Below are 15,846 nucleotides of genomic sequence, written 5' to 3' on the forward strand. Positions count from 1 at the left end.
TTGTTACGCACATTTTTACTCCTGAACTTATTTAGGCTTGCCATAACAAAAAGGTTGAATGCTTATTGACTCAAGACATTTCAGCTTTTCATGTTTTATTAATTTGTAAACATTTCGAAAAACATAGTTCCATTTCGACATTATGGGGTATTGTGTGTAGGCCAATTACCCCAAAAATCTCAATTGAATCTATTTTAAATTCGGCCAGTAACAACAAATTTAGGAAAAGTCAACGGATGTGAACACTTTCCGAAGGCGCTGTATATTATTCATATTTAGACTTCAAGTAAATGTGTGTTGCCTGAAACATATTGAATATGAAACACAGTATTTCATCTTCACCAGCTCATCATGGCGTCAGTGTATTCCGTGTGGATATTGTTATCTCCAGATGTCAAGAAGAACCAAGTTCATCACACCAGATCTTGAAAGCCTGGCACAGGATTTCATCACTGATTTCATGGAAGATTTCTGTAGAGATGAGACAGAATCTACAGTATAGTCAATGAGCTTGCTTGTTTAGGTTATTACAAAACACATACTGTATGGAATATCTAGGAATGTTTTGAGAGTGATATAAAAAGGCAGCCTGATGGTGTTCCTAAAGGAAAGATGTCCAGACCTGCGCATCCCAGTCCTGTGGGAAGAGGCATCCTCAGGGACCCTGCAGAGTGCTTCAGTCGTTCGCTCAGAGACTTCTGCACCAGGGCCAGAGTGCAGTCCTGGTGCCACACAGGCAGCTCCAGCCCCACCATGCAGTGGCTGATCCGGGCCTTCTCCTCTCCTGTCAGGAGCCCTTTCTGGTGGGCCACGTACACCATGAAGGACATGTCAATGTTCACCGCCTCCCCGTGGAGCAGCGCAGGCAGCACTTTCTGCAAAGGAGCATAAAAAGGTTAATTCCAAAGGTAAAGTTATACTGTATGCACATTTGTCGAATTGTCTTCACTTGTCAAAAATATATCTGATCATTCACACCTTCCCTGAAATCTTTCTCCCCATCCTTTCATATCCCCTCCATACACCTTTTTTTATCATTCACTAGTATCAACTCAGTGATCAAATCTTTACCATTTCTAGCTCAGGGCTGACTAGATGGCCAAAGTCCACCAGTCTGTCCAGGTCATCCTCCCACAGATTGGGAGCCAACTCCTCTAGCATGGTTTCAATGGCAATCCGTGTGGACAAAGAGGCAGCATCTTCCAGGTCACAGCAGCCACTGATCTTGTCATGGGATTGGAAACTGGAGTCCAACAGGTACCTGCCTTTAGTCTCCAGGAGCTCAAACAGGCCCTTGTGTTTCATCAGAGCCATCTAGAACACAATGAATGATGGCTGATTTATTAGCTCCATACAGAGTTTGGAAGTAAGCCACTATCAATGGGGTGATTTAGGCTTGTAAAAAGTGCTTAACTTTATTCCTTCATATGTGTTAATTAGTAATAGTGATTAGTATAGTGTATTAGACATGTAATAGACAGCAAACAAATACAACCACACCTTGCTGTTAAGACAGCAAACAAATACAACCACACCTTGCTGTTAAGACAGCAAACAAATACAACCACACCTTGCTGTTAAGACAGCAAACAAATACAACCACACCTTGCTGTTAAGACAGCAAACAAATATAACCACAACTTGCTGTTAAGGGATGTTTGTCCAAAACAACTGTTGTCCAGATATGCCTCAATGCACAGCAACAGTCTGTCCTTTTAGAAAGATGACATGCTCAGTTTGTCATGTGTTAGGGTGCTTTCACGTATTCAACCCACATGCATACTGTACCCATGCTGCAATGATGAGTACCTTTAACATTTCTGCCATTCCATTAGAAACCTGCCTGCGAGGAACAGTTCGGATGAAGGTCCGGTCTAAAAATGATGCGACCGGAGGTATGTAACTCCCCAGCTTGTTCTTACCATTGGCAAAGTTGACTCCAGTTTTGGCCCCCACACTGGCATCAATGTAGGAAAGCAGGGTGGTCGGGACACGGATATAGGGGGTTCGCCTCCGGTAGAGAGAAGCAGCTAGGCCCACCACATCCAGACACACCCCTCCTCCAATAGCAATGATGGGTTCAGAGCGCCTGTCTATGCCAAACTTGTGGACCTCCTCCAGAATCCTGGTCACAAGCTCCATGGACTTGTTCTCCTCTGTAGTGGGCAGTGGGAGGATCCTATAAAGAACATTTCTGGCCTCAAAATACCTTGTGACCTGGGAGCCATAGAGCTGATTGACTGTCTCATCAATGACAATGAAGCGTTTGATGGGCTTGGTGTTGCTTCTGAAAGCCTTGAGCTCATCCTGGTCCTCTATATGACCACATAGCAGTGTGTCATTCCCAACATCCAGCAGGTTGTGGCATTGGATCACTCTGTAGGTGAACACAATAGGGCTGACCACTGTCCAGGAGAGGCCATGTTCTGAGGTGCTCTGGAAACTGCATGAGGAGCCAGCAGAAATGGTAAGTGATCACAACAACTGTCATAGTGGCAGGTTTGAATGGATTTATAAAGCTTTACTGTTTTCATCTGGCTTGACTATAAATACTGTACTTACTAACCCTGCTTTGATGTTGAGTCCCTGTATACAAACGTCCCCCACCAGTGAGGCGTAGGAGCTATGGGCACACTATCTTAGTCAACAACCAACTGGTACACTCCCTAGCACTAAATGTATTGTTAAACTGGCTGAGATTGTTCTAAGAACTTTTTTATGTTTGAAAATGACATGTTCATTCTACAAAAGGGAACTGCTATGGGCAGTAAAATTACACCGAATTATGCTAATCTGTATGTGGGGGTTGTTTAAGAATAATGTGATTTTCAGCCCTAACAATCCATTATTTTGCCATATCAAGCTCTGGAAACGCTTCATTGATGACATTATTCCTTCTATTCCAGGGTACAGCAGAGGAACTTCATCAATTCCATTCCATCAATACAAGCAGTAAACATCTGCAATTCACCTTCACCTTTGATGCGAATGAAACAAGTTTTCTTGACATTTTGATAAAGAGGGAGTGTGGTGGCTTTAGCACAGACCTATACAGAAAGCCGGCGGACAGGAATTCACTGTTACGCGGAGATAGCTTGCACCCCTGATAAAGAGCCTCCTTATCAGCTAATACAGTCGCATATGCAGGATCTGTAGTACACAGAGTGACTATGACAAACAAGCCGCCTGTCTGGATGAGCATTTCAGGCAACAGAGTTACCCAGAGGAATGGCTGCATGATGCAAGGGACATTTCTCACAAAGGAAAGTGGGTGTAGTCCGTGAGTGGTGGAAATTAACCTGTTAGCTTAGTCCATAGTGAAATAGGCTACTTTTGCTCCTCTAACATTAGTTACTTAATATCTTCACAGAAAATTGTTTACATTTCGCTCCTCCTTTAGCCGACATTTAATCAATGCAGGCAAACTATTAGCAAGCTATTTATACTAAATCAGTTTCCCCTGCCCCTGCCTGGAGCCAGGCCCAACAGATGCAGCTTCAGGCTCAGCAGCCCTGTCTCCCCATCCCCATACCCCTGAACCAGCCCTACTGCCAACTGAAGAAGGAGGTGAGCAGCATTGTGTTGAAGGAAATGTCAGTTGACATGATTACATGTACTGCAATGCATTGAGGACAGGGATGTGATTCTCCATTTAGGAAAAATCTCACTTGACACAGAGGCAGCCAATATCAGAGCCTTAAAGGAAGAGATGCAGACTCTTAGAGATGGAAGTCTCTCCTGTCTGAGGCAACACTGATTGCTACGCAAATAGATGTTGCACCTCCATTTAGCAAGGAACACAGCCGCCAGAGTAAAAGGAAGAGATTCCATGATGAGACCTCTCAAGAGGTCAGGACAGTGCAGCAACGGGACAGGTCATGTGCAGCAATGGTGTTTCGGAACACAGTGTTTTTTTACTGCTATGGACAACATCGTAAGTGACTTGGACACTAGGTTCCACACCACTGCAAAAATTGTAGAATAATTTTCTGCTGTTCTGAAAGTTGGGCAGATTAGTGAGGTAAAAGTCCCTTTGTGCCAACCACTGATCATGATTTCCAGAGATCTTACACCTGAGTTTCAAAATGAAGTAAGACACCTGAACACTGTATATGCTGCTACTTTCCCCCCTAACTTGTCTCCTCTTGGTCTCCTGAATGCAATTTGTAAGATGCAGCTGCAAAGCATTTTTGGAGAAGTGTGCTTTGCTTTACGTATATTTTGCACACTGCCTGTGACTGTTGCTGGTGGCGAGAGAGCTTTCAGTAAGCTAAAACTGATTCAAAAAAACAATTTGATGTCTGCTATGTCCCAGGACAAGCTTTGCAGTCTTGCCATGCTGTCCATTGAAAGTCAGTTAGCTAGAAAGCTGGACTTTAAAGACTTGATCAGTGACTTTGCTAGTAAGAAGGCTCGGCGCTGGGCTCTTGGTGGGTAAGGGCCAATGATGAACTGATAAATGGCATGGCTATGGATATTGGATCACTACACACATGATGCCCACAGGCTGAGAAAAAGGCTGAAAACAGACTGAGAACAATATATATCTCAAAGTAATGGCTGGATTGCCATAAAATGTGTTGTGCACAATCAAGACCCCAAGTGGAAGAAACCTATTGATTTGGTGACCACTTGACCTTTCCTCTAGCGCCACCATCAGGCCTTTTCATTTCCATTTTGTTTTCCATTTTCCATTTCCACTTTTACAGCTGATTATTTTCTATTTGGTATGTATACTTAGTTTAAAAAATCTGCTGCTGATTTTATTATTTTGTTTGTTATATCATTCTATAGATGATAATGATAATTTATTTTATTGAAGAGGTTAATGTATATTTAAGTTTTATTTATTTAAAGTTATTCATTAATGTTAAGAGAATTTTCCATTCAAGATTTTTACCATTTAAATTACATTTAGACTGTAAAAGATGGCCTTTAGCACATTTCTTATAGAGGGTATCAGTCTTGCATCAAATAGTGAATTCCACTGTATGCAGAATGTTGCATGCATGTCTGCACAGTGTTATATTTTCACAGCTCACTGTCAGTAAATATCGGACAGTAAATATTGGACTACAAGAGAGTTGCAAGCCTGCAAAGGTGGAGTTATTTAAAGCTTTGAATGGGTCAATTGGGTTCTGTTGGTGTGTGGTTACAGCAATTGCGCAGTTGATTTGGTGGTGGGGTGTCTTTTCATGGGGCCCAAAATCCCTGGCGGCGCCCCTGCCCCTGACCAATGAGTTCAATGCCTTCTTCAATACTCCCCACTTCGCAAACAGTTCGACCACATCATTAAAAAACACTGGCACATCTTGAGAACTGATCCACAACTGGAAAAGACGTTTAAAGAACCCTCACGAGTAGTCTTCAAACGCGCCCCAAACATCAGCCAACTGGTGGGGTCTGATCTTCCACCGGTGCACGTAGCACCTTCCGAGACAATGTGCTGGACGGTAATTACATATGTGGTAGATGTAGGTCTACCCAGTGTAACATTACGAACAAATGCACAATGTTCAATCATCCTGTCACGGGCAAGGGCATTAAGATTAAGGGCATCATTACGTCTTCCACAAAATATGTGGTATACCTGATCAAATGTATTGGTGGTCTATGCTATGTAGGAAAAACGAAACAAGCTCTCAAAACAAGGAAAGCAGAACACATGAGTAATATCAGGACTTTTGACCAGAGAAACCCTGTGGCTGCACATTTCATGGAGGCTCGTCACATCATCAGCTCTCTGAGATACATTGGAATCAATCATGTTAAGACTCAAAGGATGGGGGGAGATACCGATAATCTATTACCGAGAAGAGAACTGTATTTGATTCACAGTTTGTCCGCCATGTCTCCTAAAGGTCTGAACCAAAACACCGTTCTAAAATGCAAGCGGTTCCATTGACAGAAATGGAAATATTAGTAAGAAAAAGCGGGGATTTAAAGATACAACAACTATCATGGGTTGCTAATATAATTAGGATAATGCCTTTGGCTGCTAAACAATGAAAGAAAGAACTCATATGGCAGGCAAAAACCTGAGAAAAAATCCAACCAGAAAGTGGGAAACGGAGGTTTGTAGTTTTTTAAGTCATTGCCTATCGAATATACAGTATATGGCGTCATATTGCACTTCCCAAGGCTTCCACTAGATGTCAACTGTCTTTATAACCTTGTTTCAGGCTTCTACTGTGAAGGGGGAGAGAATAAGAGCTGTTTGAACCAGGTGTCTGGCAGAATACCATGAGCTCAGTCAGGCGCACGCCCGTGAGAGGTAGCTGCGTTCCTTTTCCTTTCTAAAGACAAAATAATTGTCCGGTTGAAACATTATTGAAGATTTATGATAAAAATATCCTAAAGATTGATTCTATACATCGTTTGACATGTTTATACGAACTGTAATATAACTTTTTGCGCTTTTCGTCTGAACTAAGCGATCGCGCATTGAGCATTTGGATTACTGGGCTAAACGCGCAAACAAAAAGGAGGTATTTGGACATAAATGATGGACTTTATCGAACAAAACAAACATTTATTGTGGAACTGAGATTCCTGGGAGTGCATTCCGATGAAGATCATCAAAGCTAAGTGAATATTTATAACGCTATTTCTGAGTTTTGTGACACCTCTGCTTCTTTGGAAAATGGCTGTATGTTTTTCTGTGACTTGGCGCTGACCAAACATAATCGCAAGGTGTGCTTTCGCGGTAAAGCCTTTTTGAAATCTGACACAGCGGTTGCATTAAGGAGAAGTTTATCTATAATTCCATGCATAACACTTGTATCCTTTATCATTGTTTATTATGAGTATTTCTGTAATTTGATGTGGCTCTCTGCACTTTCACCGGATGTTTGTTTGAGACAATGCATTTCTGAACATAAAACACCAATATCAAATGAGGTTTTTGGACATAAAGATTAACTTTATCGAACAAAACACAAATGTATTGTGTAACATGAAGTCCTGTGAGTGTGATCTAATGAAGATCATCAAAGGTTAGTGATTAATTTAATTGCTATTTCTGACATTTGTGAGCCCTCTCCTTGGCTGGAAAATGGCTGTATGGTTTTCTGTGACTAGTGCTGACCTAACATAATCGTTTGGTGTGCTTTCGCCATAAAGCCTATTTGAAATCGGACACTGTGGCTGGATTTACAAGAAGTTTATCTTTAAAATGGTGTATAATACTTGTATGTTTGAGGATTTCTGTTGTTTTGAATTTGGCGCCCTGAAATTTCACTGGCTGTTGTTGAGGTGGGACGCTAGAAGCTGGCGGGAGCCCTGGGGAGAGTTCTCTTTTCTTGAAGGGCAGGTCGCCCTGGAATGGGTTCTCCTCGAGAGAGGGGCCCAAGCCCTGGAAAGCATTGCGGTTTTGGCGGCATCCGGTGAGCTCTCCCTGGCCTTTGAAAATCTGGGGGAGAGGGTGTAAATCTCATGCCGGGCTGTACCCAAATCCGTGGCAGGTCTCCAAGGTAAACAGCATCTGGCATGTTCTAACAATGTAGGTAAGGGAAGTTGGCAAAAAAGATCCGTAACTTCGGGATAAGGATTGGCTCTAAGGGCTGGATCGGTTGGGCTGGGGTGCGAAGCGGGGCTGGGCTCGAGCCGTGGCTGGGGGAGCAGTCGCTTCGTAGCCCTCCTCTCGCCACCGTTGGAAGTTTGTTGTGCGGCCCATCTTGCGGTCTCTCATGTGTGGTCTCGCAAGGGGCTGCGTGTGGCGATTCGTTGGGGTGGTGTCTGTCAGTGGACCGAACGCGGACCGGTGGGGGGGTTGGGTCCGGCAGTTGGCGGCGGCAACTCTGGACGCGCCCTTCTCGCGGATCTCCCCAGCTATGGCGTTCGCCAGCCCCACACATTGTAGGTGGGGAGGTCTCCCCTACGCTCACTAGACTTGAGGCGGAGACTAAACCCATTGGCCCCGCAGTGATAGGGTATTGCATGGATCTGGCTCATGCCTTATGAAATGGGGAGAGGTATCTCCAGCTTGTCTGGGGAGGGAGTCCTACATCTGATGTGGGTAGTACCATCCACACCCATTGATTTGCTGCGAAACCATAAAATGGACGGAAGAAGCCTAGGTTCCCACTGGGCACGGATCACTGAATGTCAACTTGATGACGTGTCGCGGTCGCACTCAAATCACCCGTGGGGTGACTGTGACCCCTTCATGTCAAAGTGAGGAATATTGATGAAGCGCTGGTAAAACATGGTTCCTATGGCTCTGTCCCGGAGGGCTGATTGTGCAAGCAAATCATTGAAAGGGGATGATTATTTTCTGTTGCTTCTTCCGACACCCGGTCGATGGTGCCGCTAGATACTGCAATGGGTATTTGGTTCTCAAGCCTATAAATGTTGCGCTGGCACTTGATGTTGATTGGGTGTAAAAACCCAGTTGAAGTCCGCTGAAGGTTAGTAGCGGCAACTGATGTCCAGTTTGTTGAACAAAAAAGCCTTTGATGATACCACTGGGCGTGACGCTAATGGATGTCAATTTGATGATATCTGACCGTAGCATGCTACCCTTCGTGGTCGCACTCAAACCACCTTTAGGGTGGCTGTGACCCCCTCATGTCAAAGTGAGGAAAGTCGATGAAGCGGAGGTAAACGGCGGGACATAATTAATAGTCTCTTGAGGTATCTTGCACAGATATTTGTAAATTATTTTGTACATAATGTTTCTGCAACCGTATCTTACGGCAGAAAAGAGCTTCTGGATATCAGGACAGTGATCATTCACCTCGGATTAGACAAAGATTTTTTCAACCACAAGCAAGACTCACATGATATTCTCCAAACACCCAGCAGGGCCAACATCCCAGTTATTCGCAAGAGGAAGCGACGCAGGTACAGAGGACGGATGCCTCATTAGGACCCGCAGAAGGCGAGCAGGATGCCTCGTCAGGACCCGCAGAAGGCGAGTAGGAATACTGCCATTACCGTCAATATTACTCGCCAACGTGCAATCATTGGACAATAAATTAGACGAGGTACGATCACGAATATCCTACCAACAGGACATCAAAAACTGTAATATCCTATGTTTCACGGAATCATGGCTGAATCACGACATGGATATTCAGCTAGCGGGATATACGCTGCACCGGCAGGATAGAACAGCACACTCCGGTAAGACGAGGGGGGGCGGACTGTGCATATTTGTAAACAACAGCTGGTGCACGAAATCTAAGGAAGTCTCTAGATTTTGCTCGCCTGAAGTAGAGTATATTGTGATAAATTGCAGGCCACACTAGTTGCCAAGAGAGTTCTCAGCTATACTTTGTTTATTTACCACCACAAAGATGCTGGCACTAAGACCGCACTCAGTCAGCTGTATAGGGAAATAAGCAAACAGGAAACCACTCACCCAGAGGCGGCGCTCTTAGTGGCCGGAGACTTTAATGCAGGGAAACTTAAATCAGTTCTACCAAATCTCTATGTTAAATGTGCAACCAGAGGGGAAAAAATTCTAGATCACCTGTACTCCACACACAGAGACGCGTACAAAGCTCTCCCTCGCCCTCCATTTGGTAAATACGGCCACAACGCTATCCTCCTGATTCCTGCATACAAGCAAAAATTAAAGCAGGAAGCACCAGTGACTCAGTCTATAAAAAAGTGTTCAGATGAAGCAGATGCTAAACTACAGGACTGTTTTGCTATCACAGACTGGAACATGTTCCGGGATTCTTCCGATGACTTGAGGAATACACCACATCAGTCACTGGCTTTATCAATAAGTGCATCGAGGATGTCGTCCCCACAGTGACTGTACGTACATACCCCAACCAGAAGCCATGGATTACAGGCAACAATCGCACTGAGCTAAAGGGTAGAGCTGCCGCTTTCAAGGTGCGGGACTCTATAACCCGGAGGCTTACAAGAAATCTCGCTATGCCCTGCGACGAACCATCAAACAGGCAAAGCGTCAATACAGGGCTAAGATTGAATCATACTACACCGACTCCGATGCTCGTCGGATGTGGCAGGGCTTGCAAACTATTACAGACTACAAAGGGAAGCACAGCTGCGAGCTGCCCAGTGACACAAGCCTACCAGACGAGCTAAATAATTTCTATGCTCGCTTCGAGGCAAGCAACACTGAGGCATGCATGAGAGCATCAGCTGTTCCGGATGACTGTGTGATCACGCTCTCCGTAGCCGACGTGAGTAAGACCTTTAAACAGGTCAACATACACAAGGCTGCGGGGCCAGACGGATTACCAGGACGTGTGCTCCGGGCATGTGCTGACCAACTGGCAGGCGTCTTCACTGACATTTTCAACATGTCCCTGATTGAGTCTGTAATACCAACATGTTTCAAGCAGACCACCATAGTTCCTGTGCCCAAGAACACTAAGGCAACGTGCCTAAATGACTACAGACCCATAGCACTCACGTCCGTAGTGAAGTGCTTTGAAAGGTTGGTAATGGCTCACATCAACACAATTATCCCAGAAACCCTAGACCCACTCCAATTTGCATACCGCCTAAACAGATCCACAGATGATGCAATCTCCATTGCACTCCACACTGCCCTTTCCCACCTGGACAAAAGGAACACCTATGTGAGAATGCTATTCATTGACTACATCTCAGCGTTCAACACCATAGTACCCTCAAAGCTCATCATGTAAAAATGTTTGAGATGGAAATGGACAAACTAAATGGTGTGCAATATAGAAGGGTAGTCAGTGGACATTCTGAACCTTGTTTGGAGTCAGTAGGTCACATGACCAATGAGCTATTAAAATTTGTAAGTTGGAAAAATGTATGTTAAATCGTGTGAGATGAAAATGGACAAACTCAAGGGTGTTTAATGTATAGGCCCAATGAGTGAACATTCTGAACCTTGTTTGAAGTCAGTAGATGCCATGATCAAGGAGCTATTGAAAATTGAAAGTTTGAAAAATGTATGTAAAAAAGTGTGAGATGAAAATGGACAAACTAAAGGTTGTGCAATATAAAAGGGTAGTCAGTGGACATTCTGAACCTTGTTTGAAGTCAGTAGGTCATATGACCAAGGAGCTATTGAAATTCAAATGTAAAACAAGTTTGGATTTGTTTATGCTCCCTAACTAATTAAACTAGGAATACAAAATGCTGCTCACATTTCCACATGTTTATTAGCTTTGCAAAGCAAATTAATGTCCAAATCGTAAAATAAGACATGTGCAATGTTGTGCGCAATTTTTCCAACGTCATGACAGTTATTTGGAGTCTGTGGCTGAAGTGATTTGAAAGCTATTGAGGTTTGAAAGCGCGAATATCCATTGAATATCCACCTGAAACTGTCTTTACCTTGGTCGAAGATTGTTGTTAATAAAGTAGTGAATTGGGGGCATAAACAGTGAGCGGGCCTTCCTTAGCCCAGCACCTAAGTTAAGGATGTGCGTATGACCACAAAGTTTTCTATAAATACACACTTAACATCTAAAGTCTTTAATGCACACAATATTATGACACTTACACTGTCAACAAGAACATAGACTCCCAGTAGGTTAGTTGGGATGCAAAGTAAAGGTGTACAGACAAAATTACAAACTGTTAAACAGCTTTTCTACTGGTGGTCTACTAGTCTACTGTACACCGACGGTTAAACAAGCTGAAATGTCAGCTGTGCCCAAAATAGAAAGATATCCCATGTCTTCCAGTTAACTGAGTCATTTATGAAAAGGACCTCTGACCCACATTGAGGCAACAAATATAAAAAATCTTATGAGATGAAAATATTCCCTCTTCTAAAATAACATGTATTGTTTAAATCAACATTAATCAAAGTATTAACTAATTTGATTCCTAAGATTTGGAACCAGAAGTATACTCCCCTTTTTTTAACACTGCCATTCAGCAAGATGATCTGTCATGCTTATGAGACGTGTTAAATCTTTCCTCAAAAAATATACAAAATGTAAATACAAAGTATAACCTACTACTCACATTTTAGCAGCTGATAACCGTCCCTCCTTCTGAGTCTGTCCACCAGTCTGTCTGCTCCATGCCCCGTTCACTTGCAGCAGGCTGTACTCTGTTTGTTGGCTCGTGTCACTATCAGAGTTTTCATGTGATTTTATGACCTGAGTATTTACTGAGTGGGATACAGTTGGTTCTGTCATTTTGGAAGGATATGCAGTGCGTCCCAATTCTCTACCTTTCTCCTGTAGTGTGCACTCGGTCACTCCTCCCCTTGTAACTAGGGGGGTGGGAATGAAACCAAATATAGTCATCAATATTGGTGGCTGTTTATGTGACAGGTTTAAGGCTGAAAAATCAATCATGAAAGAAGCAGGTGTTTTTAGGCACAATCTGTTTATTTCTGTTCATGGTTACAGAACTGAAGCGTTTGCGGAATGGAGCGTTTTGGTGGTTAATATTTAATGGGGCTCAATAGGGGGATCATTATTAAGCACTCTACACCTCAGTTAACACTCTCTTTAGCCATACTGTCCATCTTTGTAAACATATTCATGTTCCCTCTGAAACTAAGAAATGGGACAACTCTCGTTACTGATATTTTGATAGAACAAACATTGACAAGGTGTATTTTTAGTCCTTTTAGGCCTTCATATCAAAAGGAGTAATTTGATTGAGGGGATCTTTTCATCGGTAGCAGACTTCAGAGATCTCCATGGCGAGTTCCAGTAACTCGGCTCCCTCTTGACAGGAGTTGCAGCAGCTGCAGTCCAGTTCTAAGTTGCAGTTGCACCAGCCACTGCCCCGCTCCTGCTCCCTGGACGCGTTGAGGTATTTGAACGAGGGGAAACAGCGGCTTACAGCTCTCTCACATGTGTCTGGCACCATGACTACGATGTCATAGAACCGGCAGTAAAGGCAGGCCAGCAGAATGGCAGCACAATCATCTGGGGACAGGGAGAGAAATATTAAATCAGTGAAACAGTTGCTACCACACAGCAGGCGGTACCGGATCGTTAAGTCTAGGTCCAAAAGGCTCCTTGGCAGCTTCTACACCCAAGCCATAAGACTGCTGAACAATTAATCAAATGGCCACCTGGACTATTTACATTGACCCCCCCAATTTGTTTTTACACTGCATCTACTCGTTGTTTATTACCTATGCATAGTCACTTTACCACTACCTACTTTACTGTTACTAACCTGTACTCCTGCACATTGCCTCAGTACCGGTACCCCCTGTATATAGCCTCGTTATTGTTATTTTATGGTGTTAATTCTTATTTTATACTTTAGTTTATTTAGGAAACATTTTCTAAATACTATTTATTGAACTGCGTTGTGGGTTAAGTGCTATGTAAGCATTTCACAGTAAGGTTCTGTTGTATTCGGCGCATGTGACAAATACAATTTGATTTGATGTTACATCACACTAGAGGAAGGCTGCAGATGTAAGTACTAGTAGAGCCCAAATGTTTTTATGACTATACAGATGATACTGCATTATCAACAATGGTTGTTATATTTCTGGCTTTTCAACTTGTCAGACTTGAAATCGTTACGATAATTGAATTACACTCTAGACAAAATCCACCATTGAAGCTTAATTTCCAGAAAGGAGGAGCAACAATACCCCCGGCGTCAGGCTGATGGGATTCGAAGGAGGAGAAGCGGTCGCTACTGTTGTTGATGTGCTTGTTGGAACACAGTGAGAAACTGGATCCGCCCCACTCCCGGCCTCCCATGGGATCCTGAGAGCTGAGGTCAGTATCTACCTTGTCTGGTTCGTGCTCTGAGATGGTGCTCAGCCTCCGCACTCCACTCACCACAACCGTGTTGCTGCTCATCACCCCAGAATTTGTAGGCCGAGACACGTCTCCTTTAAATACAGTATAGTACATAAAGTCAATACCTCATCTTCGTGATTCCCTACAAATATAGTTCCAAAAACCTTAGGTCACTCTGAAATTAGGGGACTCATAAATCTGAGCAACCAGGTGAGTAAACATGTTAAGTGAATGTATTTGGCTACTGTAGGCCAATATTGTAGATGCGGATATGTAGCTGTAACACCCCGGCATGTGTGCTGATCAGTAGAGATACTTGGCAACATTATCAAAACATATGTTAATTATTCAACATGTTTCTGAGAGGCGAGACTCACAAAGCAGGGCGTGTATACAGGCTGAAAGTCCCAGTTTAATGAGGGGAAACTATTGATTTTTAGCTTTTATTGGGATCCACTTTCCTCCCTTGAACATGACCATAAGGAAATGTACAGATAGACCTTTAAATAATACAAGTCTGCAGCATTCAAGGTAGAATGGGACCGCATTTTCTTAGCTTTAGCACTCTGGCAATTGGGATATACACTGAGTGTACAAAACATTAGGAACACCTTCCTAATATTGAGTTGCACCCACTTTTGTCCTCAGAACAGCCTCAATTCGTCAGGGGCATGGACTCTACAAGGTGTCGAAAGCGTTCCACAGGGATGCTGGCCCATATTGACCCCAATGCTTCCCACAGTTGTATCAAGTTGGCTAGATGTCCTTTGGGTGGTCGACCATTCTTGATACACAGTCTTTCGGATGGGACCGTCTTTCGGATGGGACGGTAAACGGGTGTCCTAACTCTCTGTGGTCACTAAAGATCCCATGGCACTTATCGTAAGAGTAGGGGTGTTAACCCCGGTGTCCTGGCTAAATTCCCAATCTGGCCCTCATACCATCATGGCCACCTAATCATCCGCAGTTTACTATTGGCTCATTCATCCCCCTCCTCTTCCCTGTAACTATTCCCCATGTCGTTGGTGTAAATGAGAATGTGTTCTCAGTCAACTTACCTGGTAAAATAAGGGTTAGAAAAAATATATATATAATAAAATAAAAATATAAAAACACAGGAAACTGTTGAGCGTGAAAAACCCAGCAGCGGTGCAGTTCTTGACACACTCAAACCGGTGCACTTGGCACCTACTAACATACCCCGTTCAAAGGCACTTAAATCTTTTTTCTTGCCCATTCACTCTCTAAATGGCACACATACACAATTCATGTCTCAATTGTCTCAAGATCATTCTTTAACCTCCTTCGGATTCACCCTTCATCTACACTGACTGAAGTGGATTTAATAGGGATTATAGCTTTCACCTGGATTCACCTGGTCAATCTATGTCATGTAAAGAGCAGGTGTTCCTGATGTTTTATACACTCAGTGTATTCCACTCTATGATACCTGGCACTACCATTACCCGGTAAATACAAAGATGACCCTCACCAGACAAATAGATCTTTAAAACCTCTGCTCTTTTTCTATACACAAGCTTTCACAAATAGATTAGTCAGCCCATAAACAAAAACAAATGTTGAAACGACTTACCCTCCAGAAAAGGACTCTGGTCCCTTCCCGTCTTGACATGATCTGGTTCATTTTTAGAGGTCCTTGGTTGTGTGGTCATCTGAAGAGTTTAATAAAATTATCACATGCCTATGCAACCTAATGATATAACTTATTCGCCTAAATAATATTTGCTAATCATATTCCATTCCTTACACGTATGCATAATAGTGGTAAGATAATACTTATTCTAAATTTTAACTTTACCTGAAACAAACTTCTGGAAGGCCGACAAAAAAATTATTTCCCTTTGTTCACAAATAGAAAGAACCATCCAATACTTGTAAAGCCTCTGGACCCTCCTGTGTGGATGAAGCACAGCTTGCATTTCAGTGCTCTGTAAACTTGCAGGACAAGACACACCCCATATTGATCCGGGCCATAGCCAATCAGGCAGCGCAAAAACGTTTGACAGGATGATCTTTGGTCAAGTATAATCATATTTTATCACTCCAACGACCTCAGTCTAGTGAGCCAGATAGCATTATACCATGATAGCCTACATAGATGCCATTATAGGATACCCATCTCTGTGCA

General features: G+C 43.2%; 2 protein-coding genes across 2 annotated transcripts; both read right to left on the bottom strand.

Moving 5' to 3' along the window:
• Positions 1–29: 29 nt before the first annotated feature.
• On the bottom strand, positions 30–12,147 carry LOC129860817 (2-epi-5-epi-valiolone synthase-like). The gene is made up of 5 exons (XM_055931604.1): positions 11,938–12,147; positions 1,810–2,443; positions 1,072–1,314; positions 623–875; positions 30–471 (listed from the first exon to the last, which is right to left on the bottom strand). Exons 1-5 carry the CDS (start codon positions 12,111–12,113, stop codon positions 395–397), a joined length of 1,383 nt encoding a protein of 460 aa, XP_055787579.1. The 5' UTR covers positions 12,114–12,147; the 3' UTR covers positions 30–394.
• Positions 12,148–12,359: 212 nt separating this feature from the next.
• On the bottom strand, positions 12,360–15,655 carry LOC129860317 (myoD family inhibitor domain-containing protein 2-like). The gene is made up of 4 exons (XM_055930639.1): positions 15,517–15,655; positions 15,292–15,370; positions 13,544–13,789; positions 12,360–12,857 (listed from the first exon to the last, which is right to left on the bottom strand). The coding sequence occupies exons 2-4, from the start codon at positions 15,368–15,370 to the stop codon at positions 12,598–12,600; spliced, it is 585 nt and encodes a 194-aa protein (XP_055786614.1). The 5' UTR covers positions 15,517–15,655; the 3' UTR covers positions 12,360–12,597.
• Positions 15,656–15,846: the final 191 nt, after the last annotated feature.

This window comes from Salvelinus fontinalis, chromosome 8, assembly GCF_029448725.1.
Source record: "Salvelinus fontinalis isolate EN_2023a chromosome 8, ASM2944872v1, whole genome shotgun sequence".
Taxonomy (NCBI): domain Eukaryota; kingdom Metazoa; phylum Chordata; class Actinopteri; order Salmoniformes; family Salmonidae; genus Salvelinus; species Salvelinus fontinalis.

Coding starts and splice junctions, on each gene's coding strand:
- LOC129860817 (XM_055931604.1), bottom strand. CDS start 12,113: ATGACAGAACCAACTGTATCCCACTCAGTAAATACTCAGGTCATAAAA. Junction 2,444..11,937: donor CGGTTATCAGCTGCTAAAAT/GTGAGTAGTAGG, acceptor CTCCTCATGCAG/TTTCCAGAGCACCTCAGAAC. Junction 1,315..1,809: donor GAATGGCAGAAATGTTAAAG/GTACTCATCATT, acceptor ATTGTGTTCTAG/ATGGCTCTGATGAAACACAA.
- LOC129860317 (XM_055930639.1), bottom strand. CDS start 15,370: ATGACCACACAACCAAGGACCTCTAAAAATGAACCAGATCATGTCAAG. Junction 13,790..15,291: donor CCAGAGTCCTTTTCTGGAGG/GTAAGTCGTTTC, acceptor CTGTATTTAAAG/GAGACGTGTCTCGGCCTACA. Junction 12,858..13,543: donor CCATCAGCCTGACGCCGGGG/GTATTGTTGCTC, acceptor CCCTGTCCCCAG/ATGATTGTGCTGCCATTCTG.